At 33.1% G+C, this 16,441-nt stretch overlaps 2 protein-coding genes across 4 annotated transcripts; one reads left to right on the top strand and one right to left on the bottom strand.

The window, feature by feature from the left end:
• The first annotated feature begins 22 nt into the window (after positions 1 to 22).
• clu (clustered mitochondria protein homolog) lies at positions 23 to 12,229 on the top strand. Of its 3 annotated transcripts, none has more exons than XM_034332609.2 (17): positions 23 to 327; positions 5,236 to 5,537; positions 6,015 to 6,437; positions 6,508 to 6,874; positions 6,948 to 7,084; positions 7,340 to 7,620; positions 7,772 to 7,898; positions 8,378 to 8,552; positions 8,627 to 8,829; positions 8,907 to 9,048; positions 9,571 to 9,776; positions 9,852 to 10,058; positions 10,130 to 10,228; positions 10,493 to 10,837; positions 10,908 to 11,180; positions 11,262 to 11,387; positions 11,471 to 12,229. In XM_034332609.2, exons 1-17 carry the CDS (start codon positions 237 to 239, stop codon positions 12,182 to 12,184), a joined length of 4,218 nt encoding a protein of 1,405 aa, XP_034188500.2. In that variant the 5' UTR covers positions 23 to 236; the 3' UTR covers positions 12,185 to 12,229. The 3 variants fall into 3 exon arrangements, with proteins under 3 accessions (XP_034188500.2, XP_034188501.2, XP_034188502.2); XM_034332610.2 differs by lacking the exon at positions 23 to 327 and adding an exon at positions 4,436 to 4,455; XM_034332611.2 differs by lacking the exon at positions 23 to 327 and adding an exon at positions 4,920 to 5,053.
• Positions 12,230 to 12,916: 687 nt separating this feature from the next.
• On the bottom strand, positions 12,917 to 16,217 carry LOC117608074 (U6 small nuclear RNA (adenine-(43)-N(6))-methyltransferase). Its single transcript, XM_034332620.2, has 6 exons — positions 15,701 to 16,217; positions 15,262 to 15,622; positions 14,830 to 15,187; positions 14,565 to 14,763; positions 13,870 to 14,493; positions 12,917 to 13,223 (listed from the first exon to the last, which is right to left on the bottom strand). The coding sequence occupies exons 1-5, from the start codon at positions 15,803 to 15,805 to the stop codon at positions 13,933 to 13,935; spliced, it is 1,584 nt and encodes a 527-aa protein (XP_034188511.2). The 5' UTR covers positions 15,806 to 16,217; the 3' UTR covers positions 12,917 to 13,223; positions 13,870 to 13,932.
• Positions 16,218 to 16,441: the final 224 nt, after the last annotated feature.

Here is a 16,441-nt window from a genome sequence, read left to right as displayed (position 1 = left end):
CTAGAAGGAAAGACCAATCGTGTACATTAGACTTTGCACTTCGTCGAAACGCACGTGCGGTAGAGAAAAGCGGCTCAGAGTGTTTCAGAGTTAGTGTGCTTCCTCGTGAAAGGAGTTGGAACGTCGTTTTCGAACGAAATTCTGAGAGGTGTGCGTGCGGTGTTACTGTGGTTAATAAAGAACTGACGGTTTAAACGGGAGCCTTGTGAAACTTTATAAGGGATTGTCAGAGAAAGATGACATTGGGAGCACAAATCGAGGCCTCCACGGAAAATGGGAGTATGAAAATCCCTCTGTTGAACGGCAACGAGGATCAAACAGCTACTGGTTAGTAACGTAATGTGATTTTATAAACTGAACGCCCTGAATTTTTCATCTCTTTAAAGATTAGACGGTACGGTTGCTGGCGTTATGTAATGATTCGGTCAAGTTACCGTGTGTTTCGTTCATTTTAATCTGTGCCTTAACGATGCCGCCTAGGCTAAAAGCCGGGCCCTCGGTGTTATGTAACGCGCGAATTGCGCGAATCTATGTACCGCAGGGTCATGCGAGCCACGAGCTTCAGACGAGAGAAATTAGCAGAAGACGCAATGTCTATCTAGCAGACGAATTTTCACCCTTCTTACACTAATTATCACGAGCAATCACGCTTTCAATCCTGTCGATATTATTGCCGCGGGTTTTGCAAATAATTGCACAAGAACGCATGAACATATAGTTTGACGTGCTTCTTCTTCTTCTGAAGACGCACCTTCAAATCGATTCGAGTACGATTTCCATTTAATCGTTTTATAATTTTTATTATCTATCTTATACTTCATTTCTTGGAGGCACGTGATCAGTTTCTCATCAGGTGATGAAATCGTGTAACCTGTCCTGTTTAACTACTCGCTTCATTATGCATCTCTTTAGGATGTTAACATTTCATGTGTCTTTAAGATATCGATGCTAAACGTGTGCGTTTATTATTTTGTGTAATTTTTTTAATAGGCAATGTTATAATTGAATTGATAATTAAATTTAGTTGTGCATTATTGTACTGTTTTTTTTTGGATGAAATTGTACAGTATAATAAGAAGTCGATACATAATATCTGCCAACAATAAGAATTATGTAAATTACATTGCACAATCGTGTGTCTGTTTTGTGTAAAACGATAGTTCTGATTCAGTGCTGCTTCTACAGCCCCCTTTTCAAAGTCCAACGGTCGGTGGAAAACAAATATCTTAATTCGAGTGGAACCCGGTCAATTATCGGGGGATGTGTTATTCATCACCGTCAATTCACTAACCCGTCACGTTAATTTGTTCTTCTTTTAGAACTCTTAAAAAAAAAAAAAAAAACGAAATGAAAGAAAACACGTGCATGTTAATGACCCCGCGCGCATAGGCGTAACTACGGAGAACTTGAAAACAAATTTTTCATGACTGAATTATTTTGTAATCTATACATGTAATTTTTGGGGCCGGCCCTGAGATTAAGGGGCTTCGACGCGAGCTCCGAAAAAGGGCCCCTTCACATATATGACATAAAAAAAAGTAGCTCAAATAAAATTTATAAAATTATCATTAAAGCTTGTATAACTAATTTAGATTTGCACTTACATCGATTAATATGAATATTATCCAAATTAGCAATTCTCAAATTAGCAATTTCCCTATTAGAAATTCCCCAATCACCATTTTCCAAATTATTAGTTTCCAAGTGACCAATTTCTCTATTAGCAATTTCTAAACCACCATTTTCCAAATTATCAGCTTCCAAATTACCAATTTCTCTATTAGTAGACATTACTCTTCTTGCATTCTTAGACGTAAAGTCGTCTTATGGGGGGGCCTTGCGGGGCCCTTATGCGGCCGCCTAGACTGCCTATGTCTTGGGCCGGCCCTAATAATTTTTTAAATAATTATTATGATAATTGTTTATTAATTGACATTTTTTAATAATTAGGCTATATATATATAGAAAAAAAAGTGAAAGTAAAAAATAAAAAAGTTTTTGAATTTCATTGAATAAAGAATGGCGTTTTATGAAAGAGTCACGTGTTTCGAAAGAACAATAGTAAATTACAAAGAATTATTGATAACAGGGGTTATCGGTCTTCGTTTTGACGTTATGTTGTGTTCCTTGCGCTTTGCTTTGACTCCGATGTACTAAAAACGATATTTTATACATACTGTAATATCTCGTATGATTTTGAAACACGGTTCGATTTCGTAAGTTAAGCCTCCACGTAAGTTCAATGTTATTAGAAACATATTGTCGTATTGTAAGAAATGTAAAACTATTTTACATAATTTTTTAAATAATTTTTTCGGTTAATGTCTACAATTGGGGCCTCAACGAGAAATCAATTAAAAAGAGGTAAATTCTATGTATTTTTGTCCCTCGAATCCAAAACTGATGATAAAATTTGGGGGTCGCTTGTATTTTTAAAGATATGAGAAAAAATATAAACGACCCCTAAACTTTATCAACAGTTTTGGATTCGAGAGGCAAAAATACATAGAATTTACCTCTTTTCAATTGATTTCTCGTTGGGGCCCTAATTGTAGAAATATACCATTTTTTCTTACACATTTATTACCTTACCTTTGAAAGAATTAAACTAGTTCACCTTGAGTTAATATCTGCCGTGTAGGTTTAGTAAATCGTTAATCAATTTACTAACAGATGGTCATCGTACAAAACGACTTCGTAATTTGTCGAGCTTTCTTACAGAAGGCGTGATAGTGATAATGAGACGAACACATAATTAACATTCAACCCTGCCGGTAAATTCGAATGAACCCATCTGTGCGGTACTGAACTCGGTTATTTGTATTTCGATTCGAATAGTTTGGTTATGTGTACGAAACGCAATATTCAAAAGATCGCACTTCGTTGTTGCGCGATTTTATTTAACCAGTAAATAATAAAACGTTTCTTTACGTTATAGGCTGAAAAATGTCTGTTTTCAACAACAATTCAAAATATATATGATCTATCCTTTTCTAGAATAATTAAGATTTAAAGATTTGAGATAAAATTGATTCATAAATTTTAAAATTTAACACTACGATAGATAAATTTATAAAACAGATTATTGCGTAGATCTAATTAATAGCGTTGAACATTTAAAAACGTTTCCGTCTTATTTCGAGTACTTCCGGGTATTCGTAATTATGACGTTTATTAGTTTTTAAAATTAAAACGTTTTAAAATTAGATAACGATGACTCGAAATGTATTTCTCTTTTATTCTCTTTTTTAACACATTTTTGTCTACTTATCTCTAGGTTATTTTCAGCGTTACTTTTCTTATCTTTCGTTTGGATAAAACTTAGTAGAGAACAGCTTTGAATCGGAATAGTAAGAATGTACAATAAGAACAAGATAAAGCGATTCCTTTACAAGATAAATCGATGTAAATTTTGATGTATGGATGTGAATATACATATATGTATATTCACCGACAAAGGTGCGAAGGGTTTAATTTTATAACCTAAAACCTTTATTATTATTAAGACTAGAAAATTGTTTGTAGATCAGAATCTTTGTAAAAAAGGTAAAAATATAAATAATCTACTGTTTGTTATCATGAAATTTTTCGAATTTCTTTCGATCTTGATACCGCTGGGTGAACGTCCTCTAACAAGTCAATAGAATTTTGATTGGCGACAACTCGGCGATCAATCGATAATCGATACCAACATCAAAGCGGCAAACACTGCGACAATCGAAAGATTCTATTCAATTTAAATCCACTGTTAGTAATATTGCAATTATGCAGTACACAATTCTAGAATTATTTATATATACATTAGGTGTACAAATTAATTCGGTGACTTTAGTATTAAGCCCTCCTAATTAATATTTTTAATTTGAATATTTTCCCGCGGTTTTGAACATTTGAAATATTTATTATAAAGTGTTGTATACACTAGTGGAATTAATTTTGGACACTTAAATTTTTACTAAATTTGTTAAAATTATTTAATATAATAATCATTTATATTTTGTATTCTAATAATTGTTTTCTAATTTTAGAATACTTTTAATATACAATAAAAATTACAAATTCAACACATCAAAGGAGGTAGAAAAAAATTAATATTTCCTTGGATATCCTTTCATCCTGCGACGTTTCGTGTTGCCAAGCGCAAAAACAAAAATAACAACACAGTTTAGATTTTTTTAAATAAAAATTTTAAAACATTTACAAACCAAATCATGTGCAAATAGTAATAGATTATTGTAATATTATAGATTACAATAAAAATACTACAATATCAATTTAGCATAGCAAAATATACATTTTTTGCAAAAATATGAAATAAAGAATATTTTTATTCATAGTGTCCAGAATGAATTTCACCGGTGTACGAAGGCCGCTAAAGATCAAGGTCCCGCAGGTGTGAACTATTTGAAATATGTTCGAGCACTCACCACCATGATAGAAACACAATGAACACTGGTAAACGGTTCGCTAGTTAAACCATAATTAATAACGTAACACGTCGAAGATCGACGTTCACCAGGAATGGATGTATATTGCAAACATGAGATCGATAAAAATAGTACGGCATTTAAGTGCGAACTATTTACATTGCCGTTTATTTATAAATGCATTGGTGGATGCAAGTGGTAGACCCACGGATGTCCATTGCCGTCTCTAGTCAGAAATGCTCCCCATTTCTACAGAAACATCTTTTACTTACATTTCTCCTTATGTAATGAAAGCGATAAATAATATTGATGTTATTACTAAAAGAAAAATACTAAACACAATATAAAATTTCCCTTTTCGTTACGCTTATTGAAATAAAAATAAATAACCTTGATTTGTCTGCTTTATGATAAATATAGAATTGTAATTAAGGTTGTGAATTTAGTTACTTTACTGGTTTAACATCGATCAGTAATTGGCATCATTGTTTAATATTTTCATAAGTGTTTGATGATTTATAATAACTTCTGTCATTAGAACAGTTAAACAATATTGATAATTTAATAATTCACATAAGTAATTAGAAAATTATCTATTTCAATAATTATCGCTCGTTAAATTGCAGGTATGAATTCTTTATATGATAACGAAAATATTTTTACAATTTATCTAAATTATTCGGTAAGGTAATCTTTGTACTTTAGTCGACTTAATGTATACATATATCACTGAAAACGGTTAGATAAAGTTGTAAGAAATCTAAAAAATTTAACGTTTCTGCAGAGTTTAATAAATTTGTCTCTTTAGATATGAAGGAAACCGCGGAGGAGACCGGAAGTACGAGCACAGCCTCGAAAAACGTTGTCGAGAAGGGTGAAGTGGAAGCGACGAAAGAAAAAGGCGACGAGAATGAAAAGGAAAAGGAAAAGGAAAAGGACGAGGAAAAGGATAAGAAGAACGATAAGAGTGAGAAGGATGGAGATGGTGATAAGGATGGTAACAGCGAGCAAGAAATTGTTTTTATTCAAGACATGGGATTCACTGTTAAAATAGTTAGTCCAGGTGCTGAACCCTTTGATATACAAGTTTCCAGTATGGAGCTGGTACAGGTAACTGATTGATATACCTTCAAATACTTCTGATTCTATTCAAATTGAAATAAAACGCAAGGTATGTGATTTTTTTATGGTTTCTTTATTTTAACACAAAGTCTACTGTATGACATTAATTATCAATTACAATATTATTTAAATGTCCTCCTCCTCCTTTTTCATTATATTTTCACACAAGTGGAATTCAATTTCATCCTTAGCTCGTCAATAGTAAACTTCACTTTCCATAAACCCCATAAATCATCCGATCTTGGTGAAAAATTACTCGTTCGTTAAATTTGGTCAAACGCATCAAGCTCGGAAAAAAAGCGGAGAATGATATTGTTTTTCATAATTAATGTCATAAAATAGACTTTGTATTAAAATAAATTAACCATTAGTACTATGCGTTTTATTTCAATTTGAAGATGCGACGCTCAATTTGAATAACCCTATACAAAAGCGATAGAAATAAACATTTATATTATTTTACAGGAGATCCATCAGTTGCTGATGGACCGCGAGGACACCTGCCACCGTACATGTTTCTCCCTACAGCTGGACGGCAACACCTTGGATAACTTTGCCGAATTGAAGAATATCGAAGGTCTGAAAGAAGGTTCGGTGATTAAAGTAGTAGAGGAACCATACACGATGCGGGAAGCTCGTATACACGTGCGACACGTTCGTGATCTGTTGAAGTCTGTGGATCCTGCGGACGCTTACAACGGCGTCGAGTGTGCCAGTTTATCGTTCCTAAACGTCGTCACGAACGGCGACATCCTCGAGAAGAAAAAGAGCAGGGCGGATTCGGTCGACTGTACTCCACCTGATTACATTATACCCGGCTGTAAAGATAGACCGTTACTACCTCTACAACCGCAAGCCAAAGAGCAGAAGTGTCCTCCTTGTTTAAAAGTAAGGGCTCGTTGATTCAAAGTCGTTCCCTATCTTGGTTTATTTTATAAAAACAATTAATTTATTGCAGGTTTTAACGACTTCCGGATGGAATCCACCACCGGGCCACAGAAAGCTTCACGGTGATTTGTTATACTTACACGTTGTAACGTTAGAGGATAAGCAATACTATTTGACTGCGTGCGCCAGAGGATTCTTTGTCAATCAGTCAACAAAAGAGGTGTTTAATCCAAAACCAGCGACCCCGAGTCATCTGTGTCACAGCTTAATTGAACTACTGAATCAGCTTAGCCCGGCATTTAAACGGGGTTTCGCTGCTATGCAAAGGCGAAGAACCCAACGGCATCCATTTGAAAGAGTTGCCACACCGTATCAACTCTATGCGTGGTCCGCGCCTCAGATTGAACACACGATTGACGCGATACGCGCCGAAGATAGTATGCTTCGTTTTTCTAATTATTTATCTAGATTTAAATGTAATAAAATAATACATCGTTTATTTATGTACAGCTTTCTCCTCCAAGTTGGGCTACGAGGAGCACATCCCTGGACAAACTAGAGACTGGAACGAGGAGTTACAGACAACAAGAGAGCTGCCACGTAAAAATTTACCAGAAAGACTGCTTAGGGAACGCGCTATTTTCAAAGTACATCCACCTTATTCGATTTTGTATTAGATGTACAAATTAATTCGGTGCCTTTTCTTTATTTTAATTAAAGATTTATTTTTAAAAAGCCATAGTAATTATTGGAATAATCGTTATTATTATTATGTTGTCATTTGTCAAATATTCAAATTAAATACATTAATTAAGCAGGCGTAATACTAAAGGCACCGAATTAATTTGTACACCTAATATATTATAATACTTGCTTTTTTATTAATTTAATTTATCATTCAGGTTCATAGTGATTTCGTTGCGGCTGCAACTCGAGGAGCAGTAGCCGTGATAGACGGTAATGTGATGGCAATAAATCCAGGGGAAGAGGCAAAAATGCAGATGTTCATTTGGAACAATATCTTCTTCTCGCTTGGATTCGACGTTAGAGATCATTACAAAGAGTTAGGCGGTGATGCTGCTGCTTTTGTCGCGCCTCGTAATGATCTTCAAGGTGTCAGAGTATACGCTGCCGTTGACTTACCTGGTCTTTATACACTCGGTACCGTTGTAATCGATTATAGGTTTGTACGCTATATTAGATACACGCGTTCCTTTCGTCACATTATTTGTACGACGTGGATATTTTGTAGCGGATCATTTATACTTGTTCGATGTTCAATATTGAATGGATGTTAAGTTTTCGTGGTAATCACTCGTAATTCCTCTGCATAGAGGATATCGTGTCACCGCTCAGTCGATCATCCCAGGAATCTTGGAACGCGAGCAGGAGCAATCTGTTGTTTATGGTTCCGTAGATTTTGGTAAAACGGTTCTCACGCATCCCAAGTACCTTGAATTGGTTAGTTCTTCACTATAACAATATTAACCCTTTGCACTCGTATTTATATTTGAGAAGGCTACCGATCAACTCAGAATTTTCTATCATATTCGATCAAAATGAAAACATTTTTATGGGAACATATTAAAATTTAACTAGTTTAATAGAAAAAATTAGAAAAATATATGTATAATAATAAAATGTAGGATGGCGACATAGGAGTGGAAAGGGTTAAACCCTCTATTGCATGAATTTTTATGACGAGTTGTAAAAAATATATATGCCTGTTAGTCTACTTAAAAATGAGTATAGTCATGAAATAAATAACAAAATTTTATTAGAAAATTGTGCAATGTTCCCACTTGGAACCAAGTCAGAGTCTTCAATATTGTTTACTTAATTTACTATAGAACATTTGAAATTTAAATGCAATAGAGGGTTAATTAATATGTAAGAAACATTTGTCAATTATGTTTCATGATCTATTGTATATTTCATAGTTGAACAAAACTGGTCAACAATTAAAAATTCTTCCACATAAAGTAATCAACGATGCCGGTGAAGAAATTGAACTTTGCAGTAGCGTGGAATGCAAAGGAATCATCGGTAATGATTCTCGACATTACGTGCTGGATTTGTTACGGACTTTCCCTCCTGATGTTAATTTCCTTAAATGTAAGTTGATATATTCAACAACATAGTCGAAGTTCATTTTTATTACTACATTTTATTGCACTTATTCTTTATAGTGGAAGGCGTCGAGCTAAGCAAAGAAGCTAGAGCTTTAGGTTTTCCAATCGAGCACAAGCATAAATTAGCTTGCCTTCGTCAGGAACTGATTGATTCCTTTGTTGAAGCTAGATACGTCCAATTCATTAAGCACGCCGCTGTTCATCTTCAACAATTAACGTCTGCGAGAAGAGTGCAGAAGGAGAAGGAAACTATTGTTAAGGCAAGAACAAATTTCTCATCTTCCTTAACATCTTTCAGTAGAAACAATATTATAATTTAATCTCCCATTAATTTTAGGAAGGTAAAAAAGAAGAATCAAATGTCGTTGCAGTGGATAGTAATAAGGAAGATTCTACTCATGCGTTAATTGAAACAGACGAGGCCAAAAAGATTGTGGAGAGTATTACTGATTCCATTACTGGTGGAGAGAAACAAGAATGTACGTGGTATAATTGATATATTATTTTGCCATAAGATGTACATACCTAAATTTATTAATTTCTTTCTATTTCTTATTTCGGGTTTTACGTCGCATTGACCTTCGAATCATTAGCGACAACTAGGACCTGTTTCCTTAGTGGTAGATGTTAATGTCTTTTAGGTAGTTTAGGGTATTTTCTACGTGTTTCTCTATTATTATTAAAACTTCAGTCTTCAGATTCTATATTTTTGTCTTTGGATGTTGTATCTTCTGCATTCAAATAGTAGGTGGTTGATAGTGATGATTTTCTGTTTTTTTAATTAGGTGAGGTCATAAAATAAATAATAAAATTTTATTAGAAAATTGTGCAATGTTCCCACCTAATTAATTAGGTGTGTGAGTTTTTGTACGCTATGTTAGATACACAAAATATTCTACGATATTAGAATAGATTTTGATCTATTTTAAAAATCTATATTTACTATAAAAATATTTTACTATATCAGTGACCTATTCTAAGCCTTAATTTCCTTATTTTAGTGGAAGAGAGTACGAAGGAAATAGTTCGAAGAGCTGCCGCAGCTGTTGGAAGTTTGCGAGAAGCTGAATTCGACGTTAGATTTAATCCAGACGTATTTTCGCCGGGTGTAAAACATCCAGATCCAAATGGTCCTGCGTTAAAGAAACAGAAACAGTTGGTGCAAGATGCTGCCGACTTTTTATTGACTGTACAAATTCCTACTTTTGTAAGTGTTACTAAAGAACATATTTGCTCTGATATATGTATATACACATACTTCAGTGAAATTTTTCTGTTATAGATTCGAGAGTGTTTGGATCACACAGCTGCTGCGATGGACGGTAGTACATTAGTGGAAGCTTTGCACGGTAAAGGTATCAATGTACGGTATCTTGGTAAATTGGCTGCCATGTTAGCTAACGTTCCACAGTTACAGTATCTTAAACGTATCGTTGTTTCGGAACTTATTTTACGTTCAGCAAAACACATCTTCACGTTTTACATGCAGGTGCGTTGATTAAATTAGAACAGCTTTTATTAAGCTCAGGTGCAAGGTAATTTAATATCCTTTTGTTTCAGGGTACAGAATTAATGAGCCTATCTGCAGCAATTAGTCATTTCTTGAATTGCTTATTGTCTTCAGCACAAATCATTCATCCGCAACAGAATCTAGAAGAGGTACGATCGCTACTAGTAGAGGATATTAACCCATTAACTGCCAAATTTTTATTTTTGATATTCTTGTTTAACATTTTATTTAACATAATCCTATTGCTAGTGATAAAAATATGTATATATATACATTAAAATCCTCATCTGGGGATCGTTGTAGCAAATGGGTTAATTCGTTCCATTCGTTGTGTACATTCAATTATCGAAACGAAGGGTATCAATAAAGGAAATAATTTTCTAGGTGAAAATTTATATAATTACCGGTTTCAGCTTCAGAGTAAAACTGCCAAGCGACGCAACAAAAGGAAAGGTAGAAATAATGGTCCGCAGCAGTCCGAGGTGGAATGGGCTTCCTTAACACCAAAGTCTCTCTGGCAACAAATTAAAGCGGATCTGAAAAGTTACTACGATTGGGAAACACCGTGCCCGGAGTCATTGGACGCTACGATAGAGAATTTTCATCTTCAGAAAATCTCTCTGCTGCGCAACTTCTGTATAAAGACTGGTATTCAAATATTGTTACGCGAATACAACTTTGAAAATAAGAACAGAGCGACGTTCTTCGAAGAAGATATCCTCAGTATATTCCCTGTTGTTAAACATATCAATCCTAGGGTAAGTAAAAATACCGCTCTAAAAATTTCTTGTCTTATTATTTCTTTTTATTTATTTTTAATTTTTCTAGGCAAGCGATGCGTACAATTTCTACACGACAGGTCAAAGTAAAATTCAGCAAGGTTATTTGAAAGATGGATATGAATTGATCAGTGAGGCATTAAATCTCTTAAATAATGTTTACGGTGCTATGCATCCTGAAATCGCGCAGTGTCTTAGAATGCTTGCGCGATTAAATTACATAATGGGTGAACATGGAGAAGCTCTTGCTACTCAACAAAAAGCAGTTCTTATGTCGGAAAGAGTTAATGGAATTGATCACCCATATACCATTACAGAATATGTAAGTACCAGATACAACAATTTTGATTGAGCCAGCAACCTGTATCATTATACTAACATTACCCTTAATAATTGTTGAAAGATTCATCTAGCTCTATACTCCTTTGCCAATGGTCAAGTGTCTGTGTCATTGAGGTTACTATACAGGGCACGATATTTGGCGTTATTAGTTTGCGGTGAAGATCATCCAGAAGTAGCGCTTCTTGATGTGAGTATAAGTATACCGGGTGTCTCATAAACACCTTGTCTAACATATAATATATAAATCATTAATGTTTATTATTTATACAGAGTAACATTTCGCTGATACTTCACGCCGTTGGAGAATACGAATTATCGCTCCGCTTTTTGGAGCATGCTTTAGCTCTGAATCTCCGATACCATGGCCCAAGGTCTCTGAAAGTAGCTGTCTCTTATCATCTCGTTGCCAGAACTCAGTCTTGTATGGGTGATTTTCGTGCGGCATTAAACAACGAGAAAGAAACTTACGCTATATACAAGCAACAATTAGGCGAGGATCACGAGAAGACCAAAGAAAGTAGTGACTGTTTGCGACACCTTACCCAGCAGGCCGTTGTTTTACAAAAGAAGATGAACGAAATTTATACCGGTAAATCCGGTGTCAGTCTGCCACCGATTCAGGTACAACCACCCAGTATGGGATCCGTGCTCGACATGTTGAACGTGATCAACGGTATTCTGTTCGTTCAAATCAGTCAACAGGATATTGAAAACTTTAAAGCTGAAATAGAGAAACGACAGAAAGAACAGACGCCTGACGGCGAAACCAAGGCGCTTCAAAATGGAGGCAAGAAAGAAAATAAGAAGGAGGACAAGGATAATAATAAGAAAGAAGAAAAAGAGAATAGAAAAAATGAGAAAGAATGTAAGAAAGATGAGAAAGAGAATAAGAAAATAGAAAAGAAGGTTGATGCGCAGAAAATAGAATTGAAGAAACTTGAAGAAAACAAGACAACGTTAGAACCAGTGGCCGCAGAAAGCTGAGCTCATTCTAAGTCGCTAATGATGATACTTAGTAGTTTTTTTTTTTCTGAATCCTAGTCTTTTCCTGCCCGCGCGTCCAGTCTTTGCAGGAGTAACGCGAGTACGGTATACATAATAAATTGATTGGGATTAAAACGAATATGGCAGTGATTGTTCGATGAGGATCGTTATTTGATGTATCGTATATACATTTATGAAAAAAAAAAAAAAAAGTGCTATCAGAATTGAACTTTTACAGTGTGGCGATTATTGACAATATATGCGTGAAATTTTCGAGAGCTAGATTTTTTAACGCTTACGATGCTCGATTATGATACGCCAAGTTACAGAAATTCATTTGACTGATTTACGACTGCATATATTCACTAATATAAAATTAATTCTTCACTTGTGTAAATAATTCTGAACAAAGAATTCATTGCCTTAGCAGACGTGTTTACCATAACGTTGCTCATAGTTTGATTAATTACAGATTTAACGAACAAACGGGGTATGTTTTTGAAAGGATTAAAAGACAATTTGTGTCGCCTATATCGTCGCATCTTTTTCTAAAGGCTCAATTAATTCTATATCGAGAAAATTATTACACTTCCATCGATCGACGAGATAATTAGCGTTTGTTCCAGCGTATTGCACAAGTGTTGCTAAATTGAAATGGTATGCAACGTACCGACAGAGTTATAATGATCATGAAACGAATAATCGATTTTATTATTATAGAATATAAGTCAATTGTTCTTTTTTTTTTGTACCTCTTTAATAGGCTATTTTGTTAGTACACATATGAGATCATTGTTTGTGCCATCTAAACATTACTGTCACTTTCCCATTCTAGTTGCCATCAGTAAGTCCAGTGGAATTGTTGAAGTACTAAATAATTGGAATTTATAACAAACAATATTAAAATACACGAAGGTCGACATGGAATAACAAGAACAATTCATACAATTTTATTATCATTTTTATATCATATACATCACGTAAAAAGCTTTCTTTCATCTGTCATTATTTTATCGTCATCGTATGCGAGGATCCGAATCTGAAAAAGAATTTAAATTTTACAGATTCTTAATTACCGTTTGTATGAAAAAAAAGAGGATATTTTATAAACAAATGGTGGCAGCAAAAGCATGGTATAATGACAGATGCGTTGTTGCATTCACGAACATAAATAAAGTTATCAAAAGCAGCTCATTAGTCAACATATTATAGAAGTAGCGTCAATTTACTAATTACTAATAGAGAAATACCGCAGTTAGTCTTAGTGTTATACAAATGAAAATCAACTGTTACCGAAATGTTAGTCTACAATTTTTTGTTGTTTAATCATAAAATTTTATTAAATAGCATTTGTTGTACGGAGGATATTAAGGGCAAACACCCCACATCAAGATTTTATTATATAATTGAATGATTGAGTTGAAAACATCAGTGGTTTGTTAATATTTTGTTTTAAATATGAAATTATTTTGTGTTCTAATTGTTATACGTATAACAATAATAGTAATAATGAAAGATGAATAAATGGAAAAGCTGTGTAGTTTCTGTTTAACAAGTTTATATAATTTATAACATGGAAATATCATATTGCACTTGTTAGCCAAAATGTATGATAAAAAAAATGCTAGTTAATAAGGACTATTGATTATAAATAAAGTTAAATACTTGATTTACATATATTTTACCTGTTACATAATTTCATAGAATTTACACATGCAATTAGCCATTTTACATGGAATATTAATAGCCTAAACAGATTCCACACTGCTTTCAAATGATTTTTCGCTTTCTTGCGAATTAGCATCATTACTTGCACCACTTTTTAATCTCTTCCTTTTCTTTTTATTAGGTCTTGCGCACTGCTTTTGAAAATACTCCCTGACGTCTAATTTGTTTATTAAGTACTGTTTAAATGTTTCTAAAGCATTTATTCCACCAGTTCCTTTTTCAAAAATCATAGATATTTTTAGATCATCATTTTCAGGTTCTTCATGCTCTATCGGTTCAACAAAAAAGCTACATATTAACAGAGGTTCTTTCATATCCACGTTTTCTGCTGACAATTGAACCTGTTTTTGTGCAGTGGTATTATCTTTTGTATTATTTTCAATTAATTCTTCTGAACAATTTTTTGTAAGATCATTTGATGTATTTGTATCTTCTCTGTCATGATCTCTAGATTTGTTCATTTGTCTCTGAGCTAATCGACGCTTTCTACGTGCATGCGACCATGTATCATTTTCCGCAATTAACTGACATGACCACCCATTGAAATCGTTAATAGGTAAGTTTAATTCCTTGATTTTTACCTGCATGTTAAACAACATATATTAAGATGTTAAGCTTAGCACAATATATTATATTTAAATATATATGTTACATTTATTTCTTCCATTGTTTCTTCTAAAATGTTGATTACATGGTCAAAGGAAGAAAATTTATGTTGCATAGGGAACTGTATTTCAGTTGGACGCCTCTCTCTTAATAACTTTGCAATGTAATCTCCACTTTTTCTAATAACAGGTGCAGTTGTCAGGTCAATAACATCTTTTGGTAGAAATGACCATGCCAATCCCCATCTATTAACAAACATATTAGTATATATACATTTGTGAACAAGTAGAATATTTGTAATAAGTGTTTACCGTTTTGTGTGACCTTGACAAAATTCCGTCCACGTTGCATTCTCTATATTCTTTTTCTTTAAAAATTTCAACAAAAATAATAAATTGCTTCTTCTTCCAAACATTGTAGTATAAATTTTGATTTTTTCTTTCGTCTCTATACTCTCATTAATCATCTGTGTTACAAATTCTCTTTCGCCACCCTGAACTGTAAGTTCACCACTGTTTCCAGTTGGAGCATTTCTTGGTGGTAATCTTTTTGGCACTTTATCTGGTGCTTCCTCTATTTTGAAAAAAGGTGGATTACACATTGAGAAATGGTATACTTGATCTTTGTCAACTGCACCTTTCAAAATTGTTTTTTCATCTACCTTTAGTACTGTAAAAAATATATTAATTTAAAATTAAAGTATAAGTTGAATAAGTTGTAGATAATCTGTGATATAATTATACTTTTTATTAAATGTTGCAACTTATTATTTTCAATCTGATGATTGGCTGTTTGTATGCTGGTTTCATCTACTTCTGTTCCAATCATTTGATTTCCATACATTTTTGCAAACAACAAAGGGTAAATACAAACTGCTCCTGTACCAATGTCTATTCCTATAATTTCTTCCATGCCATGAAAAGAAGCATGTTTCATTAAATCTTCAATCCATAAAATATAGTTCAAACGCAATGGCAATGTAGGTACTAATTTCTTTGGAGGTATTTTCACTTCTAGATTAAAATCATGTTTTAATAATACTTCTGTGAGTACTCGTAAACTCTCTTCATTCTTGAAGTCAATCTTCACTTTACCTGCTATATCCTAAAAGTTGAATAAACAGATTACATTTGATACTTGATTTTAACAGTATTAATATTGTTATTCAATTTAATATCTTACTATATTTGCAACATTAAGAAATTCAGGATATTGTAATGCAAGTTCTTTGAAGTCTGGTACTTTTTTATATTTATTCCTTGGATGCATAAATTTTCTTAATGACATCTTAAGAATTTATTTGTTTATATTATTGTAACTTTAATAAATAACTTCAGACATTATAAATTGTACAAAATATATTTAAATATATATTGTCATAGTTTTGTTTATTATATCAGCTGATGAGGATAACCACTGGGATTATGCGCATTAAAGAAAATGAATTTTATAATGCGTTATTTACTGATTGTTACAAGTATTTGATTAAAAACTATTTTCACATTATTTTCAATGATACTTTACATTAAAAAACATTCAAAGTTATATTTTTAATGCTAAAATCATATTGATATCTGCTCCTTCGTCAATTCTTATATTTACATATATATAAATACGTGATAATGTAAACATTTGTATATTTAATTGTACAGTACATGGAGCATACGATTAATTTCCAATGTTATCGAATAATATTGCTATTTATTACAAATTGTTTACATAATAATAAAAATATTATTTTTATGGAAATATCCCTAGGATGTAAATGCATTAACTAGTAACTTTTCATTGTAATTTAACGGGTAGGTTCAATGATTATATTTTTAGAATTAACATTAGTTAATGGTTTTTGTTGCAAATTTATTCAACTGTCTAAGGTTCAAAATAAAACAAAATATAATTTCAATATATAAGAAGAGAAAA

This window comes from Osmia lignaria, chromosome 3 (genome assembly GCF_051020975.1).
Source record: "Osmia lignaria lignaria isolate PbOS001 chromosome 3, iyOsmLign1, whole genome shotgun sequence".
NCBI classification, from domain to species: domain Eukaryota; kingdom Metazoa; phylum Arthropoda; class Insecta; order Hymenoptera; family Megachilidae; genus Osmia; species Osmia lignaria.
Note: the sequence above shows the minus strand (reverse complement) of the source record. Positions and strands in the feature narration are given on the sequence as shown.

Bases quoted from the DNA above. Each gene is read 5' to 3' on its own strand.
- clu (XM_034332609.2), top strand. From the start codon at position 237: ATGACATTGGGAGCACAAATCGAGGCCTCCACGGAAAATGGGAGTATG. The intron at 6,438-6,507 runs GTAAGGGCTCGT...AATTTATTGCAG, and splicing joins AGTGTCCTCCTTGTTTAAAA to GTTTTAACGACTTCCGGATG. The intron at 9,777-9,851 runs GTAAGTGTTACT...TTTCTGTTATAG, and splicing joins CTGTACAAATTCCTACTTTT to ATTCGAGAGTGTTTGGATCA.
- LOC117608074 (XM_034332620.2), bottom strand. From the start codon at position 15,805: ATGTCATTAAGAAAATTTATGCATCCAAGGAATAAATATAAAAAAGTA. The intron at 14,764-14,829 runs GTAAACACTTAT...GTTTGTTAATAG, and splicing joins TGTCAAGGTCACACAAAACG to ATGGGGATTGGCATGGTCAT. The intron at 14,494-14,564 runs GTAACATATATA...TTTAACATGCAG, and splicing joins AAACAATGGAAGAAATAAAT to GTAAAAATCAAGGAATTAAA.